Source organism: Plecotus auritus (genome assembly GCF_963455305.1).
Source record: "Plecotus auritus genome assembly, chromosome: 5".
In the NCBI taxonomy this organism is placed as follows: domain Eukaryota; kingdom Metazoa; phylum Chordata; class Mammalia; order Chiroptera; family Vespertilionidae; genus Plecotus; species Plecotus auritus.
The window spans coordinates 142,706,107-142,732,163 of NC_137776.1; the positions used below are offsets into that span (position 1 = coordinate 142,706,107).

Here is a 26,057-nt window from a genome sequence, read left to right on the forward strand (position 1 = left end):
ATGCCCTGAATGGAAATTGAACCACGACCTCCTGGTTCATAAGTTGCCACTCAACCACTGAGCCACGCCAGCTGGGCCATACATTCACATTTTTTTCTTTATTTTTTTTAAATAAATCTTTATTCAGATTATTACAATTGTTTCTCCTCCCCCCCCCCTCCATAGCTCCCCTCCACCCGGTTCCCACCCCACCTTCTGCCCTTACCTCCCCGCCACTGTCCTCATCCATAGGTGTATGATTTTTGTCCAGTCTCTTCATGAACCCCCCCATACCCCTTTACCCCTGAGAATTATCAGTCCACTCCCTTTCTATGCCCCTGATTCTATTATATTCACCAGATTATTCTGTCCCTCAGGTTTTTAATTCACTTGATTTTTAGGTTCACTTGTTGATAGATATGTATTTGTTGTTCATAGTTTTTATCTTTACTTTTTTCTTCTTCCTCTTCTTTAAGACTACCTTTCAGCATTTCATATAATACTGGTTTGGTGTTGATGAACTCCTTTAGCTTTTTCTTATCTGTGAAGCTCTTTATCTGCCCTTCAATTCTGAATGATAGCTTTGCTGGGTAGAGTAATCTTGGTTGTAGGTTCTTGCTATTCATCACATTGAAAATTTCTTGCCACTCCCGTCTGGTCTGCATAGTTTCTGTTGAGAAATCAGCTGACAGTCGTATGGGTGCTCTCTTGTAGGTAATTAACTGTTTTTCTCTTGCTGCTTTTAATATTCTCTCTTTGTCTTTTGCTCTTGGCATTTTAATTATGATGTGTCTTGGTGTAGTCCTCTTTGGATTCCTTTTGTTTGGGATTCTGTGCACTTCCTGGACTTGTAAGTCTATTTCTTTCACCAGGTGGGGGAAGTTTTCGGTCATTATTTCTTCAAATAGGTTTTCAGTATCTTGCTCTCTCTCTTCTTCTGGCACCCCCATAATTCTGATGTTGGTACGCTTGAAGTTGTCCCAGAGTCTTCTTACACTATCTTCAACTTTTTGGATTTTTTTTTCTTTTTGCTTTTTCGGTTGAGTGTTTTTTGCTTCTTTGTATTTCAATTCTTTGACTTGATTCTTGTGTTCCTCTAGTCTGTTGTTGGGTCTCTGTATAATATTTTTTATTTCAGTCAGTGTATGTTTGATTTCTAGTTGGTCCTTTTTCATATCTTCGAGGGTCTCGTTATATTTATTGGCCTTTTCTAGGATATTCTTGAAAAGCCTTATAACCGTGGTTTTGAATTCTATATCCAGTCGTTTGTTTTCCTCCATTTCTTTCGTTTGTGATCTGTTTCTTTGACGCCGCATTTTCACTGCTTCCCTGAGTTGGTAGGGTAGATTTGTGTGCTAGGTTTCCTATATGGCCCAGTGGGTCGGCCTCCCCAGTTAACCTGAGGTGGACACTCTTGGTGCACCCCTTTGTGGACTGTGTGTACAGCCTTGTTGTAATGAAGTCTTGATTGTTGTTGGTATCACTGGGAGGAATTGACCTCCAGGCCAGTTGGCTGTAAGGATCAGCTGTGTCTATGCTGGGAGAAGTTCGGTGCTGGAGACAGCCTTATAGGATTAGACTTGCCAAATTGCAATAGCCTCTGTGCTCAGCTTGGATGGGGTGGAGTCTCAGGGCGGAGCAGACAGTCTTGGCTTCCCGTCAGCCTTGCCCTTGCGCGCATGTGCGCGCCTTCAGACCTCTGCCTTCCCCGGCTCCCGAGTCTCCGCCCGAGAGTCCAGATTCCCCTCACAAGAGTGTGGGTCCCCAGGGGCTCGCCTGGAACTGGGGTTCAGTGCAGTCAGAACTGGGGCTCAGTGCAGTCAGTAGCTTCTGACTCCCTTCCACTAGGGAAAGCCTGTGGCAACCTCCACAGCCTTTGTGCACACTGGCACATGCGCACCTTCAGACCTCTGCCTTCCCTGGCTCCCGAGTCTCCGCCCAAGAGTCCAAATTCCCCCCACAAGAGCATGGGTCCCCAGGGGCTCGCCTGGAACTGGGGTTCAGTGCAGTCAGAACTGGGGTTCAGTGTGGTCGGGGGCTTCCTTCCCCCTTCCGCCAGAGAAAGTCAGCCAGGCTCTCAGCCGCCCTTCTTCTCTGCGCGCACAAAGACCCTTTGCCGTATGTCCAATTCTCTGTGAGCTTTTCTCTTTCCTTCTAGTTGTAGAATTTTCACTCAGCCAGCTTTCCTGTGGTTCTGGATGGTGTCCGTTCTGTCTTTTAGTTGTAGTTTTGAAATTGTTGTGTGAGGCAGAAGTTTAGGTGCTTACCTATGCCGCCATCTTGGTTTGATACTTTCACATTTAACTGTGATGCCCTAACATGTCGATCGGAAGCTCTGGGTGGAGGTAGCTCTTGTTGACTAGTGAACTTCAGTTTAAGATGAACAGTGAAAGAAGTAAATAGCCTTTTCAATTGTGGGCCCCACATGTCATTGTGAGGACATCTTTCTTGTAGAGCCACTCATCTTCGCTAGGGAAGAGTCCTTCAGTCATGCCAGGAGTGGTGGTAGTAATGCGTGTGGCATTCTAGCAAGCTGACTAAGGGCCCCTGGATATCAGCCAGATTTTCTCTTCAACCTCTTCTTTTCAGACTATGCCTTGCCTTGTCCTTTGGGGCTTACATACTCCAAATACTACTCAGTTTCTACAAAGAGTAAATCTCTCCTGCAAGGAGCAGGTTAGGGGTGATGGGCTGATTTCAACAGGAAGAAGAAGGGTCCTCCCAGGGCTTAGTCTTCTGTAGACGGACTTGGAACCAATTCCCTGTTAACAACCACATGCCTCTCTCTCTCTCTCTCTCTCTCTCTCTCTCTCTCTCTCTCTCTCTCTCTTTCTCTCTCTCTTCCTAAGTTACTTTCAGGTTCTCTTCCATATTCTTTGTGTTCCAAGGAGATGTTGAAATGTTTTTTTCTGTTCATGTCTCTTCTTATGTTCCTCTTGATGGTGAATAAATTTTGTACTCTTTTACTGTTATTTTAGTGGAAATTCGCTAAGGAAGAGAAAGAGATGCATGTGACCGATCTGCCAGCTTGAATGAGAAGTCTGGCTAAATTATTTTACCCTGTAATAGACAGAAAAATATCCTTTATTCACTCCCAGATGCAATAAGTTTGCATATGCTCAGCCAAACCTAAAAGATAAGGAATTAATTAGCATCCTATTTAATGAATTCTGCAACACAGAACTATGAATCTAGGAAATCAAAAATATCAAGTTCTCCTCCAGCTCACACTTTTGGAATATCAGTACCTTTGCCATTTATGTGAACTGTATTTCATATCGAGGTGGCATATCTTTAAATAAAAACATTTTAAAATTGGGACCTAGAATTCTATTTTCATCTGTATAGCCACGTGACTTTCTTGGCACATGCGACTTATGGTTTTTGTGGTGTATTTTTAGAGGAGAACACTGAAGAATGGAACAACCACAGCTTGTTACTTTACAACAATTTACACTGACTCATCCCTGCTCCTTGCGGAAATTACAGGTGAGGAGATGAAGGCACACTTTATGGGTACATCCAGCAAAGCCAGCCAAACCATGTCTGGCAGGGAGTTAAACTTATGTGCAATCTTGCCTTTTAATTACTAAAATTTGACATTGCATTCCTTGCAAGTAATTAGGTGTCTTTGTATTACTGTGGCCCCTGGATGTTTTTTATTATTTAGGTAATTTGATTATTCACTTATGGTTTTTGGTTCCAGAATGATGTGTATAGGTCTGAATTTTATGTATTAGCTTAGGGCTTTTTGGAGCAGGTTTATTAATTCTAGTAATGGCAACAGTTTATTATAATCAGCAGACATATATCTTGGCTGTTGGTTAGACTTAGGGCACTGTGCAAATTGCTGGGAACACAAGAGCCAGATAGGATTAATTGATTAATAACTACACACATTGATCAGTAACTTTAGGAACAGCTGTAGTGCACTTTTTAAAAATATTTTTTATTGATTTCAGAGAGGAAGAGAGAGAGAGAGAGAGAGAGAGAGAGAGAGAGAGAGAGAGAGAGAGAGAAATATCAATGACGGGAGAGAGTCATTGATCGGCTGCCTCCTCCACACCCCACACTGGGGATCGAGCCTGCAACCCAGTCATGTTCCCTGGCCAGGAATTGAACCATGACCTCCTGATTCATAGGTCGATTCTCAACCACTAAGCCATGCTAGCCGAGCTGTAGTGCTCTTATTAAGACGCTTGCATTGTGCAAAGCACTCTACATGGATTATGTCAGCTCAGTTGCAGACAGCCTTCCAAGGTAGTTATTATGTTCCCATGTTACAGATGGATAAACTGATGCTCAGAGAGGCTATGAAACATGCCCAACTCACATAGCTAGTAAGGAGAGAGGAAACTTGATTTAGGTCGATGATTCTGAAACTTGTATCCATCACAGTGCCCAGCACATAGCAGGTGCTAGTAAATGGTGTTGGCTGATATGCTGATGCTACTGCTTGCAGACTAGGTCATTGATGTCAAAGGCCTAAAAGATGCTGCTGAAAATAACTATTGCCATTTGGGAGGAGACAGAGAGAATCCAGAACTGAACATCTGGGAAGACTTCATGGAAGGGAAGGGAGTCTTAAACTTGGCTTTAAAGGGAAAATAAGATGGGGAAAGAGAAAATGTCCTTCAGACAGGGAAAATAACATGAACAAAGGCATGAAGACAGGAATGTGTATAGTGACACTGGAAGCATGGAACAGAGTAGCTGAACTGGAGGACAGGATTCATTACACGAGGACTGGGAAGTGCGTGGGAGAGGGGGTTGGGCGAATGGGAGGATTCAGACTGTGGAGAGATTTGAATATGCATCAAAAAATCAAAGAAGGTTTTGATGCCAGGTGAGGTATGTGATCAAGGCGCTGTTTTAAGAAAGAACAATCTAATGGCCAGTTATTAAAATGAATTACAGGGAAACAGAAAGGCAGAAAGATTTCTGTGAGATTCTTATGACAGGTGGAGACATTTTAAGAAAAATGAACATTGCCCAATGTAGAGTCAACTTCCTAGCTGAAATAGACTTCCTAGAACCTCTAACTAGACTAGGTTCTTTAGTGTTGAGAGCTGCTAGTAGGACTAAATAAAATTTTACAGATAATAATATTGGCAAAGCTACAGTTAAGAATAGTGGCAATATCTTTTCTAAGCATGTGCCAGGCACTTTATATATATTACTAGATATATTCCTTCTAACCCTGCACATAGCAGAGGACACTGGACACATATAGGTTTAGACCTTAAGCAAATAATATCCACTATCTTGGAATAAGGAGTCAAATCCAACAATTCTGTCTAACTCCAGTGCCCTTTCCTTATCACTAGATGCTGCTGCTTTTTCTGTAGAACAGAGGGAGAGTATAGAGAAGGACTCCATCCGCAGGACAGTGGTAGAGTAGAAGACAGAAGGGAGATTGGGAGCCTGGAGAAAGGAGAAGGAAGAGACAAGAAACAAGGTGGCAAGGTCGAATAGTGTTACACCAGATCGGAGGCTGCCCTCTCTTTTCCAGGCAATAAAATGGGAACAAGGATAGTTAGGACTTGAGTAAAAATATAGGCAAACTGTGTAAGCAAAGAAAAAAACTGAGTAATAAGTAAAAACACCCAGTTATTACCTGGCCAGCCTAGAAGTGGGAGTTGGGGAGGGGGTGGTTGATGTGATGGGTGGAAGAATATTTACTACTTATAGAACTTAGGGGGGTTTTGTTGTTGTTATTGTTCTTAATCGGTAATCTTTCATATTCTCACCTAGTTTTCATAATGATTTTAATCTAAACATGTTTTTGAAAGGCTCAGAGAAGGTCCTGTGTGGGAAAGACACATGACTTTAGGTTCTTTTTCTGTGTGCCTCACAGATAAATTTGGGCAGCGGGCATTTGTGGGCAAAGTCTGCATGGATATGAATGACACTGTTCCAGAATACAAGGAAACCACTGAGGAATCAATCGAGGAAACAGAGAGGTATGTTCATCTTGATTTGTCTTGTGAGTGGTCCTTCTGCTGCACTGATGGAGTTGGAGATGGAGAGAGAAAACCTCTCTGAACCAGGCGGGATGTGCACATGTTCCAGTGTGGGTTTGCCCAACTTTATGAAATTGATCTGGTCCTAAGGAAACCATTGCATTCCATACTATTTTTGTATACTAAATTATATCTTAAAGCTTCTTGGAACTTGTGTGTGTTTTTTTAAAATATATTTTTATTGATTTCAGAGAGGAAAGGAGGGATGGAAACAGAGGTGATGAGAGAGACTCATTGATTGGCTGCCTCCTGCAGAATCCAAGCCTGCAACCCGGGCATGTGCCCTAACTGGGAATTGAATGGTGACCTCCTGGTTCATAGGTCAACACTCAACCACTGAGCCATGGCAGCTGGGCGGGAACTTGTTATAGGAGTCCTAGGATAAGCCCCTTTGTAAAATGAGGGATTCTTTTTTGAAGTGAATGATTTACACTCTCCCTCTCCTTTATTATAGATCTGGTCTTCTCCTGTATGTTGGACTTGCTTTAAGTGTGTGTGTGGCCTGCTCCTTAAGTTACAGTTGACTCTTGAGCAACACGGGTTTGAACTCTTTATCTTACATTGGCATATTCTACTGATCCTATAAGTACTTTTTCTGCATTTCTTTAATGGCTTTTTCATGGTGCCTTGAGGATTTGACAAGGAATTGTGTTTTATGACACTCAACACCCAAGAGATATACATAGAAGAAATTTCTTTAGATTTAAATCTTCCCAAGACCAAACATATCCCAATGCAAATTTTAGAAGTCCAACTTTTCTTGATTCCCCAGACCTCTTTTACCTAAAGTGTATCCTCTGAAAAGGGAGGCTCAGGAGCTGCTACCTGCCCCAGAGAAAAGGAAGCGTGTACCTTCGCCTTAGCATTGGCCATCAGCTCAACTTTTCTATGAATGTGTGTTTGTGGTCATAGTAAACCTTAATTCACATTTTATTCTGAAACAAAGGAAAAAGGACTTCCAGAAGACAGGAAGCTTAGCTGATAAATATTCCCAGCCAGGGCAGAATTAATCATTTTATGGGTCATGCAGATACCACCATCCCTGCAGATACAATTGGTAAGATCGCCACCCCCATCACCACCTGTTTCACAACCTTTGTCTTCTACCTTACTCCAGAATCCCAGTGGAAATAAAGGGTGATATTGTGTAAGCAAGTAGCTTCCACTTTAGGGAAATTAGGAATAGAGAGCCCCATAGCTTCTAAATGCCTCCAGTGCATAGGATTTAGGGATGTTAACATCCCTGGAGCATCACATTTTGCAGTATTCCCCCAACCTGAACTTAAGTTGGTAGAATGGCTTGAGTGCCGTGGGAATACTCATGAACAGCCCAGTTGACGTTAGATGATAACATTGCATTTCTCTGTGACTTTGCACTCCATCTCTGCAAATGAGAAAGCAGAGTAATTACTTCTTGTTCATCTTTAATTAGTGTGGTGAAACGTGTGCAGTGTTAGAGTGTTTGCATGGAAAATGGGACATGGAAATTTTGTGTTTACCTCTTTTTAAAAAATTTTTTGAAAATGCCTAAATTTTCTAACTTCCCATTTGTTGCCTTATTTCAGATTCGTGTCAGAAATGCTCCAAAGGAACGTAAGTAAACTTGTTCCCAGCTTGTTTTTTGATTGCCTTTGTCTTAGTCGTAGGATTCATTGTTAAGTTGTTTGGCAGAGAATGATCTGTGTGCATTTGGCTTCTCCCCATGCATGCAGAAGTATTTTCCTAGAACCTCAAGTTGTTTTCACAGAGGACCTGTCAACTCAGCTCAGTGAGGTCAAGCATTTTTTGCTTTCTTGGTGGTTTTCTCTTCCTCTCCTTTGGGACCGTCTAATTTCACTGGGCTGATCTGTGGGAAGGTGGGGGTGGGCTCCATGGCTGTGGACAGATTGGTGGCAACTGGAAAGTGAAGCGTGATGTTTGCTGGCTGTGCTGATCATGGCGGTGGCCTGTTGGATCTGATCTGAAACACAGGTGGTGTCCAGCCCGGATGCCCCTGCCACAGGCTGCCTTGGTCCACATTTGTATGTGTGGCATGTCACATGGCCTGCGGGCACTCAGCCAGGCACTCCCCTTTGTAGGCCCTGGCGTTGGTGAGCCTAGAGAGGCAGTGCTGTTTTCTGCCTCCATCTCCAGCAGGCTGGCTCGTGGTTCCCTGGTGCCATCTCTTAAATTGCAGACCCTTCCTTCCCTTCCCATCTTTTGAGGTCTGATTGGAAACCACAGGGAACCTCGGAATTTCTTTCCATCTAATCTTGGGAGACTTCGGTGGAGTCTTGTGGGTACTTATTCTCTCCATCCCTCTATAAGTTCTTCCCTCCTCAGACCCTCACTTCAGGTGACATCAGAGCCAGTTCTGCTACAGAACAGTCCTTGGGGATGCCATGGCCAGCACATAGAAAGGGGAATAGGCCACTGCCTCCCTTCTAGTTTCCCAGATCTCTCCTTTAGAAGTTCTTCTGCCTCTCATTTCTCTTGATGGAGGCCACCAGTGCAGGCCTCAGCAGAGTCCTGCTGTGGATGTGGAGCAGGGGTGGCTATCATTTGGGACAAGCTCTTCTTCCATTGAACTTGGTGCTACAAAATATATTCTGTGTCCTCAGCCATGAGCCATTTCCATGAACCCAGCACTTCCACCCATTCCTAGAAAGGAGGACTGTCCCCAAATATCAAGACATAAAATTACCCAGATGTAAGATATGCATTCAGGGTATGCTACACATTCAGGGTATCAATAGTTTCCTTATCCACTGGTTTTTACTATTTTCAGTATTCTAGAGTGAAGCCCATAGTGACACCACGTTTTGCCCTTTCCTGCTCTGAGACGATGCTGGCCGAACTTGGAAACATCGCGAAGACCCGCGATTTGCACATTCAGGTGGGTATTTTTCTCTTGTTTGTGCTTCTGCCAGACCTGCGAGGCTTCTCATTATCCTGCATTCTGGCAATCTCTAATTCTACTGAGATCTAGAGATGTAGCAGTTATGGGACAGGGAAGGTCCTTACAGACGTCACCTAAATCTAATTCTTTAATTTTTCAGCTAAGAAACCGGAAGTTCCATTTCCTCTCAATCATCTCTGATCAGGCTTGCAGAGATGAGGCTATCATAAGTAATCCAGCAAGATCTAAGGCAGACTGGCCCCCTGTTGTCTGTAGGATACATTTAATGCATTTCTTTTCTGCTTCTCTTTCATTTGATGCTTTCTCAGCATTCGAGCCCTTCATTTTTGAAGGAACCACCTATTATTTAAGAAGGAATAAGAACCTCATTTCCACCTTACAAAATGCATTTAAAAGCCCCTTTGTTCCAAGTTTCTTAATTTAAAACAAGGAACAAAAAAAGTATATATTACTTTGTCATTAAGCAGGTGCAACTTAGGAATAAAACACGTTTTAAAGCTTCCAGCTGGGTTAAAATTGGAAGTTGGGAACTCGCCTTCCTCCATCCAAGCTTCATTATATACTGCACTAAAATTTCCCCTGGTAAGAGCTGACTATCTTATAACAAAGGGCCAGTCAGGGGAAAGGTAACACATTGATTCTTTATCAGTTTTAGGGTGGAGGGTGGTGGTTCTTTTTTTTTTTTTTTTTTTTTTAAGGTTTATCTTAATAGGTCTCATTCACCATTCTCATCTTTCCCCATTCTTTTTCTGTTTGTTTGTTTGTGTGTATGTAGGTGGGTTGGGGGGGGGGTGGTTTGCAGCCTGGGATATTTGAATTTTTGATTTAATTCCACAGTTGTAGGGGAGGGAAATGTTTTTCTTCAACCTTCTTGGAGTTCCTGTTTGGGTTTGAAAACTAAATGCAAAGATAGATTAACAGGAGGAAAGAATGCAAATGTATTTAATGTAAGTTTTACATGACACAGGACCCTTCATAGGAAATGAAAACCCAGAGAAATGGTTAGACCTGAGTATTTTTTAACATTACAGGTTTGATGAAGAATGCACGGTTGTGGAGGAATATGATAGGGAAGGGATATGGGCTCAGTGTAGGAAACTTAGCAAGCCCTGTTTGTTCAGCTTCTTCTTGGCCCCCTTTGTCATTAGAGATAAGGTTGCTCTTTTTCCTCCAGGTGTAGGCAGGCTCCTCTCACATGTGGGTTTTATGACCTGTTTCGGGGAAGGAAGGGTGAGAGAAGCATCTGAGTGACCGTCCTGCTTCGGCCGTTATCAAACTCCTTTACCTTAATATGGCATTTTTCAATATGCCAAGATGCCATATTTTGGGGCAGTATATACTGAACCCCATCAACACACAGCAAAAGCAAGTATATCCTTGCTTGGGGTGTATGTCTGTCTGTATGTCTATCTACTCAAGTTTATCAAAATGACACAAATCATCTGGTTGTCCTTTCTTCTGGTGCCCTTGCATTTCTTCAGTGGCCTGGGCTTTCCTCAAGGACAAGGATAGAGTTCATCCCATAGGTGGGAGACTGTTTTTTAGAATATTGCTGTTTTTTTCTATGATTTATTTGGCTATGCTCGTGGAGAAAGGGAAATGGCATTGCTATTCTTGGAAGTGGTAGCTTGCTCATGAGTTATTTCCCATAATATATAGTCACCACCAGTTGGCCTGAAATGACTTTTGTGTTGGGCTAGGGGTAGGTTTGTTTCTGAAACCCTTCACGTGCTCTCCTGCTTTGTGGTACCTGGAGAGAGGCTGGTGTGGGAGCTGAGACTCACTTTTTTTGCTTGCATGTGAGTCTTCACGGGCTCTTTCTTGGTGACTGCAGGATTGTCTAGCTCTGTTATTTTCAAATTGTTTTCTGCAGAAGAACTCATTCTGGAAGCCCAAAAAGGGGACAGAATGGAAACAGAGTCCCAGAGTCCCTACCCTGCTTCATTCTGAGAGGCAACTTGTTTATGCCTTTTACATGCTGGATTTCGATGAATTTTATCAGAATAACATGGCCAAAGCTAAAAGAAGTTGGAAAATTGCTTATCCAGCCAAACCCTTTTATTTGAGAGATGAGGAAATGGAGGCCTAAATAAAAGAACTGACTCACCCTAAGACCCATGACTAGGGTCAGAACTTGTCCTAAAATTCAGCTCTATTTATTCAAATCCAGTTTTCTTGTGAGTGAAAGATGCCATCTGTCCTATTGATGGCCTCTTTTCTTAAAGGACAACAGCAGAAGAAATAGATGGCCACAAATAGCTAGGCTGTTAACTCTCTTTAAGGAATACTTTTTATTTTTGTTTGTTCTTATTATAGTTTGGAATTTGAAAAGACCTTGTTGGAACATTACATGGGTTAGAACCTTATATGCTTGTGTAATTACATATTCATAGTTTCTTTGTCACATGATTGCTTTAAATAAAACACATGTACAGTCTTTATTGTCTTTCTATGTGGCCCCTCACATAGACAAGTTAGAAACCATCCATAACATTTTGGGGTAGGAAGTATAATTTCTAGTGACATTTTACCTTAAAAATTGAAAATATTATCTCTTTTCTTGTAGAGCCATATAAGTGAAAATCCTGATGAAGTTAAAGCTGTGGAAAACTTATACCCCAGTTATAAAAACTATACAGATGTGTATGATAAAAACAATCTTCTGACAAATAAGGTAAGTTGCATTTCATGACATGATCTGTGTCAAATAGGGCCTATATATCTAAATCTAAGATCTCAGTAGCGCTCTTCAGTCTTCTATGATGTGTGCATTTTCCAGCCTAGAGTAAAGCTCAGAGCATGCATATATGTGTGTGTGTATAGTTAAAAATGGGCCTGAACTCTCATCCTGGTAAATAAATCTAAAGGCTTCATTGAGGGTGGGAATGTCATTTGGTCCAAGGACATTTTGTCAGTATTTATTAGAATATAACTGTACATTTCTTTGAGTTAGCAGACCATATCTGAGGATCCATTCTGCAAGAAATATGAATAGGGATGTTAATTACATATGAAAATTAAAAAATGGTTCTCATGGGGGATTGTTTAGATGATAGAATTTACATAATTATAATTTTATCCAACATTCACAAAGAATGAGGCACACAGGCTTACAAGATTGATTTCTGTGTGTATATGTGTGAATACGTGCTTACCTAGAAAAATTGAGTGGAAGACACATATTGAATGTTAAAGGTTATTCTCCCAGAGGGAGAAAGCAGAAGGACTTTTTACTTTGTATTTTTAAACACTTTAAGATTGCTTTTATGAATGTGTATTGTTTTTATAATTAAACCATTTTAAGTTAATTAAAATTAATGTGAGTGAGCAGAGACCTCATTAAAACAAGATACCCCTTGGCCTTGGCCTTAACTATGGTAGCAAATAAATTCTTAGGGACTTGGTGAACAGAAATGTGGCTATGACTAATTTGAAAGGCTAATATTCTGCATAAATCTTATACATGCTGCACCTTAATCTTCATCCTCCATAACATATATTTCCATATGATTAATACATTAACCTTCAATTTGCATGTTCCTTTGCTTTGCACAGAGGTTACGAAAATTATATTTTAATAATAATTATGTGGCCACCAAACCATGCTTCCTAAAGAAGAAAGCTAATCAGATACAGTTTTTGTACTGAGGACAAAGGAATTTTGAAGGAGTAAAGCCTTATTCAGGAAAACCCACAAATATTACCAAGCCTGAAAATGAAGAGAAGTCTCTTACGTGCCTGCTTTCTTGGATCAATTTTACCTTCTAATTCATGCGTATAAGATATTACATTTCTTAATTTTTATGAAAATGTAAAATATAGGTGATGAAATAACGAAAGTGTGTTTGGTTATGTGTCAAGTCCATTGTTCCTATATCTAACTTGGGGCAGAATTAAAGAACAACTCCTTCCAGGATCACTCCCACAGCTTCCATGTGCTGAGAAAGGAAAGCCTACTTCTAGAAAGCTCTGATTAGAATAGGAACAAACACAGCCCCACCAGACGCCCACTAGATTTAGAAAAGAAAGTAACTTGATTATTTTCTAAAGTGGAGATGAAGGAATCACAATATCTTCAAACTGGATGGGTGTTCTATGCTGTAGATGACATGGATCAACCCTCCTTATTTTATAGATTAAAAAAAGAAAGAAAGAAAATGATAAGATCTACACATGTGCTGAAACTTTTGTAATCCAATGTCTTTACAGGCCTTTTTGAGATGTGATTTGTACTGAGTGATTTTATACAGACAGGTAATCATAAATGTTCTTGTGAAGATGCTTGCAGACATCTTCATGAACATGCGAGCAGGTCTAGATGTCACAGCTTCTCTCTGTGCCTATACTGTCTTGTTGTGAGTGAGGACTAACTGAAGTATTTTTAAGTGGTAAACGCCACACAGGACACTCTTCTTTCCAGACAGTGATGGCACATGGCTGCTACCTTTCTGCAGAAGAACTGGATGTTTTCAGGGAACGAGGAGCAGCGATCGCACATTGTCCCAATTCTAACTTATCGTAAGTAGGCAATGATTGATAGATTATGAACATTTGAGTTGCAAAACAGCAGTCTTTGTTTTCTGAGTCATTCCTTCAGTATCTCCCTTCTATAGTTATGTTTGATTGGGACGGGAACTAGATAGGCGCTTACCTTTGCGTCTGCGGAGAAAATAAGCACTTAACAGGGCATTTTTTGCAGAGTATGTCTTTGAAGAGCACCACATCTCTTAAAATTTCTGAGTTTGTGCAAAACAGGAAAGTGGAAATACAACAGAAAGAGTTCAGAACCAATAGCATTCAGAACTGACAGCAGGGCCTGAAAGGGCACATACTCCAGCAGGTGTTCCAGGGAGAGCTGCTCACTTCCCATTACTCTGTGTTGTGCAAACTGCTAGAAACACTCACGCTAGTAGAAATGATGCAGTGCTACTGGAAATCAACACCCTACATACGGTGTATGTCACCTGCTGGATTGGGCAGGATGCCAGTTCACGTGAGAGCGACCTTGCTCTATTATAGTTCACCAGAATGCAAAAGCTTTATTTATAACTGGTTCTTAATGTTTTGAAAGGTTATATATTCACAAGTAAATCAGATGAAAGTTATGGCCTGTATCTTCAGAAAAAAAAAAAAGTCCAGAGATATAAACAAGCTGCACCTAATTTCAGGTAATTCATAGATCCCATGATGCTGACCCATGGATGCTAGGTTAAGAATTCGTGGTCCAGGATTAGATACAGGAAGGCACTCTCCATTCTGTTTATTAGTTAACCCAGAACAGAGCTGCTTCCTTTTAGAGGCATGTAGGGTGGATTTTCATCTTTTCGAGGGTTACTTTGTGTTCTCTTGTTTTGAGTTCTTGCAGAAGTAGACCATGAGATGAGGATTCATATACAAGCATCTTATTGGGGAGGTGATCTCAGGAAACACCTTTACGGGGGTAAGACAGAGAAGAGAAGGAAGTCAGCAAAGAGTGCACCATTAACCAAGTTCCCTGCATGGGCTCCCGGAGTCTAACCCTTCTGGAAATCCCAGGAAGTCCGTGTCCAAAGCAGACCTCCAAGTCATTCTGCCCAAGGGGTGGGGGACCTAGGTGGTTATACCCAAACACCCATCAGTTATTGTTGGGGCACCGCTGGGTGGGGTGAAGAGGCATTGATTTCCTGGCATTTCTGACCTTCCCCAAACCAGGGCAGAGCAGGCTCTACTGGCTGAAGAGAGCCCTCAGCAAAGAGTTGGAAGTGCCAGTTAGAAGTCTAGGGACCTCGTGAATGAAATACTTATGTCAGTGGCAGCATGGGAAGGTACAAGAAACATAGCAATTTATTTCTAGAATGTTCTGAGAGGTTCCAGAGGCTTCCAGTTTTGAGACATCGAGTGGTAACACATGATAGGGAATTCTGCCCATATACAGCTTAGTGATCATAATTGTGATCTAGTGGCCAGAGAGGGGAAGGGTTTAACACCCTATCCGTTAGTTACACAACATCTAAACTAAAATGTGATCCAAATTAAGGTCTGAAGTTAAATTTCTTTACGGATACATTTCTATTTACATGGCCACTGTTATTCTTTCTCCAACAACTTTGAGAGTTTTATTGCGTGTACATTGCGGCTTTGAAAATTATAATCATGTGTGTCTTTGAGCAGACCACTTTGACCTTTGCATCTTCTCAGACTTCTAAGTACCACTTTAGTTTTCCTTCGTTTCTCTAGAAAGGTGCATATCTATTAAGCTTGGGCCACGAGGTCCAGAATTCAGCACAGGAACCATCTCTCCTAGTTTCTGCTGTCCTCAGTGGCCTCATTTGAACTGGCAGGCCTGGACTCACCAGCCCGCACCCCCTTTTCCAGTTATACTCCCTTTCTTTCATCTTGAAAGTCACTACTCATTCAGGGTAACAAATTATCTGAGACGGAGAGGAAAGACAAAGCTTTATCATTTCTACTTCCTAACATAGGAGGATGGGTTGGTTAAAAAAATATTAAAGACCGGTAAGACTTTTGGACTAATTGCAAGATTTCATTTCTTCATTTATTTTTCCTTGTAAATGCTCCCCTGCTCCCTGTTTTTGCTCTTGCTTCTTTGTACCCTCCTAAGATTACTAGTAACCTCTGTGCCAGGAGTTAAGCTCCTTTGGTCTGTTTTTATCCAGGACTCAGCTGTTCTGATCTGATGAATGTGTGTGTGTCAGCATTAGAGCTGATGTGACGGAGAACACAAGTTTCAGTGACATCTCCATCACTATTGTTGGGGTGCTTCTCTTGTTGGGCCCACGTAGGTCTCCTGGTTCTGACAGTTTCCTCTCTCTGCAGGCTCACCAGCGGCTTACTCAATGTGCTAGAAGTGCTGAAACACGATGTGAAAATAGGGCTGGGCACAGGTTAGTAGTGCACCATTTGGGGCCATGGCTAAGTGGTTGCTTAAGTGCATAACTTTCTAATGTGACTAATTTTCAGATTGCATTTCCATGTTAAAAAATTAGTTTTATTTTTCTGGTAACAATATCTTGAGCTAATAAAATAGTGAGATTGGAAGCAGTGAGAAGATACATGCAAAGGAAGACATTTTGATGTCACTAAGCTTCTGAAAGCTATTCTCTGCATTTACTGTCAGAGGCTCTAAAGCAAGCATGTCAAACTCGTGGCCCATGGCCCACATGCCTCATTTATTTGGCCCGTGTTAGCCTTTGAGTTTGACATGCTTGCTCTAAAGGATAGGTCCTTCTCTAGTGTTTTAGAGATTCATTCAAAGAAGTCCTTGATTTTTTTCTCTTTTGTTTTGTTCCTCTGGCAAGGCTTTAAAAGTTTGCATTTGTATGTTTTTAGTTTTCAATAAATGTGCCATCACAAATACTGTCTCAAAAGAAAATTACCTGGCCTTGCCATAGCAAGCGCAGACTCAATTCATGCCTGCGTCTAGAACTCTGAGTTATGTTATGTTAAGATCTTGCTTTCCTTGTAAGCAGTATTTAACAAAATGAGATTCCATTCTCACAGGCAGTCCGATGCTTGCTCGGCTGAAGGACATTCTCGGTGGCTGATAAATTAAGGGTGCCTCTTTTTTAATTATTTTTTTCCTGATTTTGTGCAGTGCTACTAACTTTGAAAGCATGCGTCAGACCCAAATGTCCAGGCGTATCAACTGTGAACCTTTTACTATTGTGTGTAAATGAACTAAATTTTTAAAAAATATATTTTTTATTGATTTCAGAGAGGAAGGGAGAGGGAGAGATAGAAACATCAATGATGAGAGGTCAGCGCTCTATCTGCTGAGCCAAACCAGCTAGGACATAAATTTCTTTTTAAGTGGGTGTAGGACACAAGGGCTTATTTCCATTCTTGATGCACTTGTCCTCCTGATATTCAAGCGCATGAGAATGTTTGCTTGTTGACAATGATGGTCAGGAATAACTCAAGTCTCAGTAAGCTTTATACCAAGCAATTTCTTGGTAAGACACACAATAACACAAAGAGATTTATTAATATTTTAAATAGGTATGCTAATGTAGAAGTTTTCCTTAATTTTACATGAATTAAAAAAAATTGGTTTTTTTAAAAAAAATTCTAATTTAAGCCTTGAATCGCTGAGATCATGTAATACCTGGATATAGTCACAGGTGCTAAGGCAGGAAACTGGCTGTTTTACCTTAACAGAAAAGCTCTAATAGATAAGGAAAAAATAGCCACAAGTTTTCGTTACATAGTATAGTCAATTAATTAAAAATTTAGCAGACATGCAAAATAAGGTAGGTATTTGCTTTCAGATTTTCTGAGAGTTTGGTCTCTATGAGTTTAATTCATCACCTAACTTCTAGTTCTTGGCTTTTGATTGTGTAGCAATAGCTTAGAACAATTAGGTAAAGGTCTCACTGTCACTTATTAGCTGTAAAACATTGAACAAATTAATGTTCTAACGCTTCAATTTCTAATTTCTGTAACAATAACAACAATCATAATGATATCTATCTTACAAGCTTATTTTGAGGCTTAAATGAAAAAAATCTGACACGTACTAGTCAATAAAGATTGGCTTACAAGGGAAAGAGCAATGTTGGTATATTGACCAAATGTTTGCTTAAATGTGATGTATTTGCTTATTAAGTTGGAGAATGCATTTCACATCATCTCTGCTGTAGTAGCCACTCTATGCTCCACTTTTTCCTAAATGTGACTTTTGTGTATGAATTTGCACTTCATTTGTAGACTTTAGAATATTATTTAAACTGATATCATTGACAGAGAGCAGTTCCAAAAGCAGGTCATTCACTGTATCTGTATCAAGTGTAGGCAGGTGCTGACTTGCTCCATATTAGAGGAAACTCATAGGAAGCTTAATGAACATATTGCAAAGCAAGAGAAAACAGTATCAAAAAGAATAAAAGGATGAGCATATTTCTGCAAATGATTTACTTCAGGATCCAGAAGAAATTTCAGAACATTACCATCATCCTTGGAGTACAAGAAGACATGGCACTATGAAAAGACCACAAGTTGTGATGGAAAAGGAAATTTTTAAACTGAAAAGAAAAAAAAAGAATAAGAAGCATGTAGACTCTCATACACAGCTGGAGGGAGGGTGAATGCACAACCACTTTGGAGAACTCTTTGGCAGTTTCTTAAAAAGTTAAATATAAATCTACATATGACCTAGTAATTCCATTTTGGAATTTACGCTAGAGACATGCACATGCATGTTTGCAAAAAGAGTTGTACAAGAGTGTTTATACCACTTTACTCATAACAGCCCATCCTCCATAAAGTCCCTCCTTCAATTTAAGGCAAAACTTAAAATACCCTGAGGTGTGTTTGTATTCTCTCCCTCTCCCAGTATCTCAATAAATTAATTCCTTTGACCACTAACGCTCCTGCATCATCATTATCTCCTCACTACTGGACCATTCCTAACAGCACACACATATTCTCTAGTATCTTCTAAGTGATGAAATGAAAACACACACACACACACAAACACACACACACACACACACACACACACACACACACACAAAACACCTCTCTTTTAATCAGACACCCGCCTCTGGCTCCTACCCCACCTCTCTATTCCCCTTCAAAGCGAAACTTCTTCGAAGAGTGGGGACCCACACCACTACCATTTTCTAGGCACTCTTCCATTCCTCCACCCACTTCAGGCTGGCTTTTTGCCCCACCATCCATGGTAATGATCCTTGTCCTTTCTCCCTTGAGCTATTACTCCTGTGATCTCTTGCTGCCAACTCCAAAGGACACCACTCTGTACTTATTATACTGGATTTCTGAGCAGCATTTGCCATAGTTGACTACTCTCTCCTTTGTCCAAACAGTCCTATATCGGATTCAGTGGAACCGCACTGTTCTCATTTCCCTTCTTCCTCTCTCGCCAGCCCTTATCTTCTCTGAAGGTCCTTTCTCCTCTCCGTGGCCATTCAAGGCTCAGTCCTAGGCTATCTCCTCTTTTGACTTTATGCTTTCTTCTTAAGAGACTTCATTCACAACTATGGCTTTATATGATTACATGTGTGTAAATCACTCAGAGTTTTATATCCAGCTCAGATTTCTCTTTGAATTCCAAACCTGTATTTTCAGTTGCTTAGTTTCTCTTTTTTCTTTGACCCCCTCCTCATAGATCCTCCAAAGTTCATTATATCCCAAAATACATTTAAGCCTGGTTATTTTAAATAGTTCTCCTTTTCAGAAAATTCAGTTTCTCAAAGTGGAAACTTGGGCACCGTCTTTGAGACCTTCTTCTCCCTCACCTCTCCCCCATGTCTAAGCCAGTACAATGTCTAACCTCATGACTCCTTTACAGCCTCTGAATCTATACTCTTTTTCCATATCAGCCACCAATCCCTAATGCAAGCTACCATCGTTTCTGGCCTGAACTTTTGCACTAGCTTCCTAATCCATCTCATTCATCCTGGGCTAATCCAGTCTTCTCTTTTCAAAAGAATCTCAATGAAAAATATGGCCATTTCACCTCCTCCTTACCACCCTTCAGAGAGATTTTAAATGTGCAAAACTCATTACAAGGCAACAAAGCTCTGCATGTTTGACACCCATCCATCTCCCAGCCTCTTCTCCCAACACTCTCACCTCCCTACATGGGCTATCTTTAAGTTCCCTTTATGAATCTCACTCCCTCTACCAAAACAATCCTTGTGCATTCTGTTCCTCTGCCTGGAATGCCCTTTATACCTCTCTTTACATGGCTTAGTTCTTCTCCTTTCTGTATTAGTTTAAATTACCCTGAAGAGGTCTTCTCTGACCATTCTGTCTACATGAGCTTTCCACCTCCATCTTCTCTGTCACTAACTGAACACAATTTATACTTAATACTTGTTTGTTTATTTGTCTCTTTTCTTCCTCCTCCACTAGCTGGTAAGCTCATATGGAGCCCATCAGTTTCATTTATGAGTACTTGTACACATAGAAGATGCTCAGTAAGTGACTGTCAATAAATGAATGAATGCATAAGAAGTTAACACACACATATAAAATCATTTCCTTTTATCTTTTCATTGCCCTCTGGCTCAAATTTTTACTCTTTTATGGTTTGTTTAGAGTCTTCTTATAAATATTGGTCCTTATGCTGACTCTGGTAAACAAATAACAATGCCATTCTTTATCATGACCATAGAGGGGCATGGGTTGGGAATAGATTTCTGACAAAATGCATCCATTTTTCTCCACCATTTTCCCATGCATATTCTACCCTTAAGTCCTCATTCCCTAGCAATTATGTTACTCAATTGGATTTTTCCAGCAACTGTCAAAATAGATGATATTATTTCTATTTTCTGAGAAAATGGAGGTTCACAGGTACTAAGTAACTGACCAGAGGTCAACAAAACAAAAAAGTTCCAGATCCACAGTCTAAAACCAGGTCTGCAAAATGTGTTCATTGTCTCTCTTTTCACGCCATCACATGGCCTCTCATTATATGATAAGGTGGGGATTCTACCTGCACTAATGAGTTTCAGGGAGGAGAAGCCACTGAGCTCACCCAGCTGGGCAGAGATCAGGAAGTTACTATCACAATGGAAATCCCTGGAAGAAAAGTTTGATTAAAATACCATGGTTTATATAGTCCAGGGTTTCGTTTTTGATCTGCACAATATTGTTCCTTTGTTGGAACTTTATTAACATAACAACCAGCAGAGTATAGGATGATTAAGTCATCCTGTAAGGCAGCAACATAATAAGACGACAGCTCTCAAAGTTTTCTCAATAAATTGTTCCCTAAATCCAATGATGGGTGTCTTATAAGAGAAAATGAGAGACACTTAAAGACACAGATGGAAGACACAGATGAAGGTGGAGCCAGGTATTGGAGTTACACTGCCACAAGCCAAGGACTGCCAGGAGCCGCCAGAAACTGAGGGAAGCAAGGGAAGATTCTTCTCGGAACCTTTATAGACATCATGGCCCTGTGAACACTTTGATGTAAGACTTTGACCCTCCAAAGCTGTGAGAGAATAAATTCCTGCTGTCCTGTGCCACCAAATTTGTGGTAACTTGTTTCAGAAACCCTAGGAAACTAATGCAGGTGCACATTTGACACTAATTACAGGTTTTTAATTCCTTTGCATGTTAGTCTATGTCTAGTCTGGGTGTATAGATCTTTTCTTTGAAGTATATTAAAGACTCAATATCTGTCACTAAAACAAACAAAACACTTTACCTATTAATAGCTGGTTGTTACCAAATAGTGATGGGCTGTAAAGTACAACATAGGGAATGTAGTCAATAATCTATACTAATAAAAGTGTAATATGCTAATTAGACTGGGAAACCTTCCAGGAGACCTTCCCGACGTTCTTCTGGACAAAGCCATGGTGGCGGGACCGAAGTAGAGGTGGTTAGAGGCCAAGAAGGGAGGGCAGTTGGGGGTGATCAGGCCAGGATGGGATGGCAGTTGGGGGTGATCAGGCTGGTGTGGGGCGGGGCCGTTGGGGGTAAGCAGACCAGCAGGGGGGTCAGTTGGGGGTAAGCAGGCCATTAGTGGGGGTCAGTTGGAGGTGATCAGGACAGCGGGGGAGGGGCAGTTTGGAGTGAGCAGGCCAGCAGGGTGGCAGTTGAGGGTGAGCAGGCTGGCAGGGGAGGCAGTTGGGGGCGAGCACACTGGCATGGGGGGAAGTTGGGGGTGATCAGGCTGACGGAGGGGGGCATTTGGGGGTGAGCAGTCCGGTGGCAGGGGGCAGTTGGGGGCGAGCAGGCCGGCAGGCAGAGTGGTTAGGGGCAATCAGGCAGGCAGGCAGGCAGGTGAGCGGTTAGGAGCCAGCAGTCCCAGATTGCGAGAAGGATGTCTGACTGCCAGTTTAGGACTGATCCCTGTAAACCGGCAGTAGGACATCCTTCAAAGGGTCCCTGATTGGCAAGGGTGCAGGCTGAACTGAGGAGCAACACCCCTCTTCCATGCACGAATTTCATGCACTGAGCCACTAGTATTGTAATAACTATGTGTGGTGCCAGGTGGGTACTTGAAATATCGGGGGTAGCACTTTGTAATGTATAGTATCGTATGCTGTACACCTGAAACCAATACAAAATAACGTTGACTATAAAATGTAATTGAAAAATAAAATTTAAAAATTCAACCTTATATACTTAATATTCCCTTTATCTCATAAGGTTGCTGTTCTGGCTTTATTTTATCTATCATAGATGTGGCTGGTGGTTATTCACCTTCCATTCTTGATGCGATCAGAAGAGCAGTGATGGTTTCCAATACCCTTGTAATTACTAAGGAAAATGAGAAAAGCCTCACCCTCAAAGAGGTATTCAGACTAGCGACTCTCGGAGGCAGCCAAGGTAATAACCCTTTTTTTCCTCTAACAATGTACAACCATTCCAATCTGTGTCCTTGGATGCATTATGAAGGTACATGATAGTGGCATCAGCAGGCATCCAATATTCATGACGGTTGCATCTCACATAGCATACCTCAAACTTAGCAAATAAGTCCATGTTCAAGCAAGTGATGGAGGATAATTCTTTCAGGATGCTCCCTTTCTTTCCCAGAAGAGATGTTTAATACACAGTTATCATATTAATTATTTTAATGGATTTATTTGCATTGGTCACATGCATACAAGTTCTTTAAAATAATCAGTTTTTCCATTGAGTCAAGTACTACACTCTATTGCCCAAATGAATATGATGAGAATAATACTAATAGTAAAAATATGCCTGGCCAGTGTGGCTCAATGGTTGAGTGTTGACCTAAGAACCAGGAGCTCACGGTTCGATTCCCTATCAGGGCACATGGGTTGCGGGCTCAATCCCCAGTATGGGGTGTGTGGGAGGCAGACAATCAATCATTCTCTCTCATCACTGATGTTTCTATCTCTCTCTCCCTCTTCCTTCCTCTCTAAAATCAATAAAAATATATTTAAAAAATAAAAATAATAGCAAAGAGCTCTTACTGTGTGGTAGGCACTATGCAACATGCGTTACGTATGTTGTTATTTACCTCCAACCACTGTTATTAACTCTATTTAATCAACAAGGTACCTGGTGGAAGCTTACACAGCTCTCAAGCTATGCCATGATTTGAATCCAAAATCTGATGCCAGAGTATAGGCTCTCATCCTTTCACTGTGATACCTTCCGTGTAAATCCCAGCTTAGGGTATGCATTCTTTATGTAATTAAGTACAGTAATTACCCAAGTCTCTTTAAGTGAAGAGAGATGTTGAAATATAGTGGGTTGATATGCAAATATTGTTCACCAGCTTTTCTCAGTTCTCACATGTAACTATTTTTGTGGGAAAAAATAGAAATTGGTAATTGTATTGCTTTCAGTCACTTTAGCATTATGGTGTATTCTAGATGAATGATAGTGAACATAGCATGAAACCTTAGGTTGCTTGTGAGAAATAACAACATAAATATCAAGACAAATATAGATATATGTGTAGATTTACATATAGCTAATCTGGGTCTTAAAAATGGAGGATGATGAAAACCAAGACTGTGCTGTGAAGAGAAACTTGCTGGCTCTTCTGTGAATGCTTGGGGCTATGATGAATGCCATAAGAACCTTTCAAGAAAACCAAGTAGAGGACATGCTCCTTGCATTTCAAAGTCTTAGCATTTCATGTGACGTTCCATGTTCTAAGTCACCATTCTTTTAACAAGTGTGGCGCTCCTCACCCCCACCCTCACTGTGTTTGTGCATCCGAGTTCAAGCAATTGGTCAATCATCTTATTTTCATGGTGCAAATGAGTTGTATTTAAATTGTGCCTTTCTATTTTCTTCTAGGCTCTCTGTGAGTTGCTTCATCACGATTCTTTCTGTCTGATCAAGCCAGCCTAGGTTGCTTACCAACTCATTTCTGCCTTGTTGTATAGCTTCCAAATCCATTTTCTTGGCTGCAGGGCTTACTGTTATGGAATTTCTTCTCCTTAACTTGTGTCTCTATAAGAGTCAGAGTGAAACAAGATGAATGGATTCCTATTTAAAGTGTGGCATCTTCCTGGCTTGCCACGACCTTTATATTCAAGATGTTGCATAAATCCCCTTCCCAGAGCCAACATGCACTCTAAAGGCAGCGAAACTGTATTTCCTGAAATACATTTGAGGTGTTTACCAGCCCAGTGGGGCCTTATTGCAATGATGTTAACTAGGTCCATTTACAAATCCACCAAAAGCAATTATGTCTTCTTTGGTTAGTTCATGCCTGAACTCTCCAGGTTCCAATAAATGGCTCAGTTAGTTTATATATATTATCAGACTCTGGCAAATGAACCTGGTTATCTGGTCTTTTAAACACACAAGTTTATGTTGAATACAGTTATTAAAAACATGTTTGTCATGTTTCTTTGTCGAGGGCACATGAATGAAGGAGGAGAGAATTTCCAGTGATTTTTTTCTATTACATTCAGTCCTTCTCCACACTATTAATAGAAGTTACCTAACTGCTTTTAACATTTCTAATTATTTTTGCTCCCTTGTCTTCCTATAAGAATTTTAGAAAAAAAAAATCTTTCTTTTCTAAGAATAAAAGAGGTGCCCTTTAAATAACCTTTTCAGAATAAGTAGGGTTTCTAACTCAGTGATTAGCGCATTGCCCATACATATCCATACATCCATCTATATATATAAAAGCCTAAGCGACTGTTAACGACTGGTTGGCCAAATGACCAATTGTACCAGTTGCTATGATGCATACTGACCACCAGGAGGCAGACGCTCAATGCAGGAGCCCCCCCCCCCCCCCCCCCGGTGGTCAGTATGCTCCCACAGCCAACCTCCCTCAGTCTCTTCCCCTGGCCAGCCGGCCCTGATTGGTCCTGATCAAGACTGGGCAAGATGGCCCCGATTGGCCCCGATTGCAGGTCAGGCTGAGGGATCCCACCTGTGCATGAATTTGTGCACTGGGCCTCTAGTAGAAATATAATGTATCAGATATTGTCTAACAGGGACATGCCATCCAGTATTTTCACATTGGACATATCCTGACAGTGGAAGAATAGAAAAAAACACATGTAAGAATTCAAATAAAAGTGCTGCACTCCAGTTGACCTTCCCTTTATGCATGCTTCCATTTGATACCTCAGTGCACACCTTTCTCAAATTATAGATTTTCCTGAGCTCAAGATCCAATACCTTCATTGACCAGGAAAGTCAACTACCCCCATCTTGTGAAACTAAATCATGTTAGTGAAAGAGATGTTCTTTGTCGTCTAACACACATGGAACATGAATTCTAGCCATGAGGTGGATCTAATTAATAGACATATCAACCTATGCCCTGTTTTAGAAAACCATTCTTTTCTGGCAACCAGAAAATTGTTGAAGTTGCAAAGAAATTGGTCTACTTTTAAAAGGATTGAGACTTTTAAGTCATGAGCATCTGTTTACTTTCAGAAGTGATTTTTTTCTCTTCCAAGGATTTAAACTAAGGAACTTATGATGGATATGCCTGCATTGGCTAATGTGCAAAAGGATAATTATTTTTTATTTATTTTAGGTTTATTTCACTGCCATGAAAATAGATCTTGTCAGCTATTTCATAAAATGAAAAGATCCAAAAGGACAGGGATATGAATGTTGTGGGGGAGACTAGGAGGCAAAAAGAAAAAAGATATTTTGTCAAGTGCCTCGTTTTTTGGAGGGATGAATGAAAGTCCTAGACCAGCTGGACTACAACGTGCACTGATAGAGCTAAAATAGAGAGACACTATCAGAATTATGATTATGGTGATGAAGGGAACTTTTTATTCTCAGATTTGCTTTCCCTGTGCTTACTCGGATTTCTGTAAGTCCAAGTCTTGTGATCTGTTGGAATGAGAGAGTTTTTATGCTTCACTATTAAGATATTAATTTTTTTTCTAGTGACATGTTGGCTGACTCTGTCCTTGCAAACTGGGACATTGGCATGGTCTGATGGCTCAAAATACTAACTATTTATTAATTTATTCCACCCTGTAGCCCTGGGGCTTGATAAAGAAATTGGAAACTTTGAAGTGGGCAAGGAATTTGATGCCCTCTTGATCAATCCCAAAGCATCTGATTCTCCCATTGACCTGTTTTGTGGGGATTTTGGTGATACTTCTGACGTAAGTAAAAAAAGTTAATCAAAAGGCATCTATTTCCTGAAGTAATCACAGAAGCTTCCTTGCAGAAAACAAAATAGAAACAAACATTTTAAT

At 40.9% G+C, this 26,057-nt stretch overlaps 1 protein-coding gene across 1 annotated transcript in view; it reads left to right on the forward strand.

The window, feature by feature from the left end:
• GDA (guanine deaminase) overlaps window positions 1–26,057 on the forward strand; it is a gene marked incomplete at both ends in the record, with an annotated part of 66,933 nt that overhangs the window by 38,509 nt on the left and 2,367 nt on the right. The window contains 9 exons of the mRNA XM_080669396.1: window positions 3,381–3,468; window positions 5,837–5,942; window positions 7,568–7,595; window positions 8,770–8,877; window positions 11,468–11,575; window positions 13,322–13,419; window positions 15,718–15,785; window positions 22,066–22,212; window positions 25,837–25,964. Coding sequence (XP_080525522.1) covers window positions 3,381–3,468; window positions 5,837–5,942; window positions 7,568–7,595; window positions 8,770–8,877; window positions 11,468–11,575; window positions 13,322–13,419; window positions 15,718–15,785; window positions 22,066–22,212; window positions 25,837–25,964 — 879 coding nt within the window. The remainder of the gene's footprint in view (window positions 1–3,380; window positions 3,469–5,836; window positions 5,943–7,567; window positions 7,596–8,769; window positions 8,878–11,467; window positions 11,576–13,321; window positions 13,420–15,717; window positions 15,786–22,065; window positions 22,213–25,836; window positions 25,965–26,057) is intronic.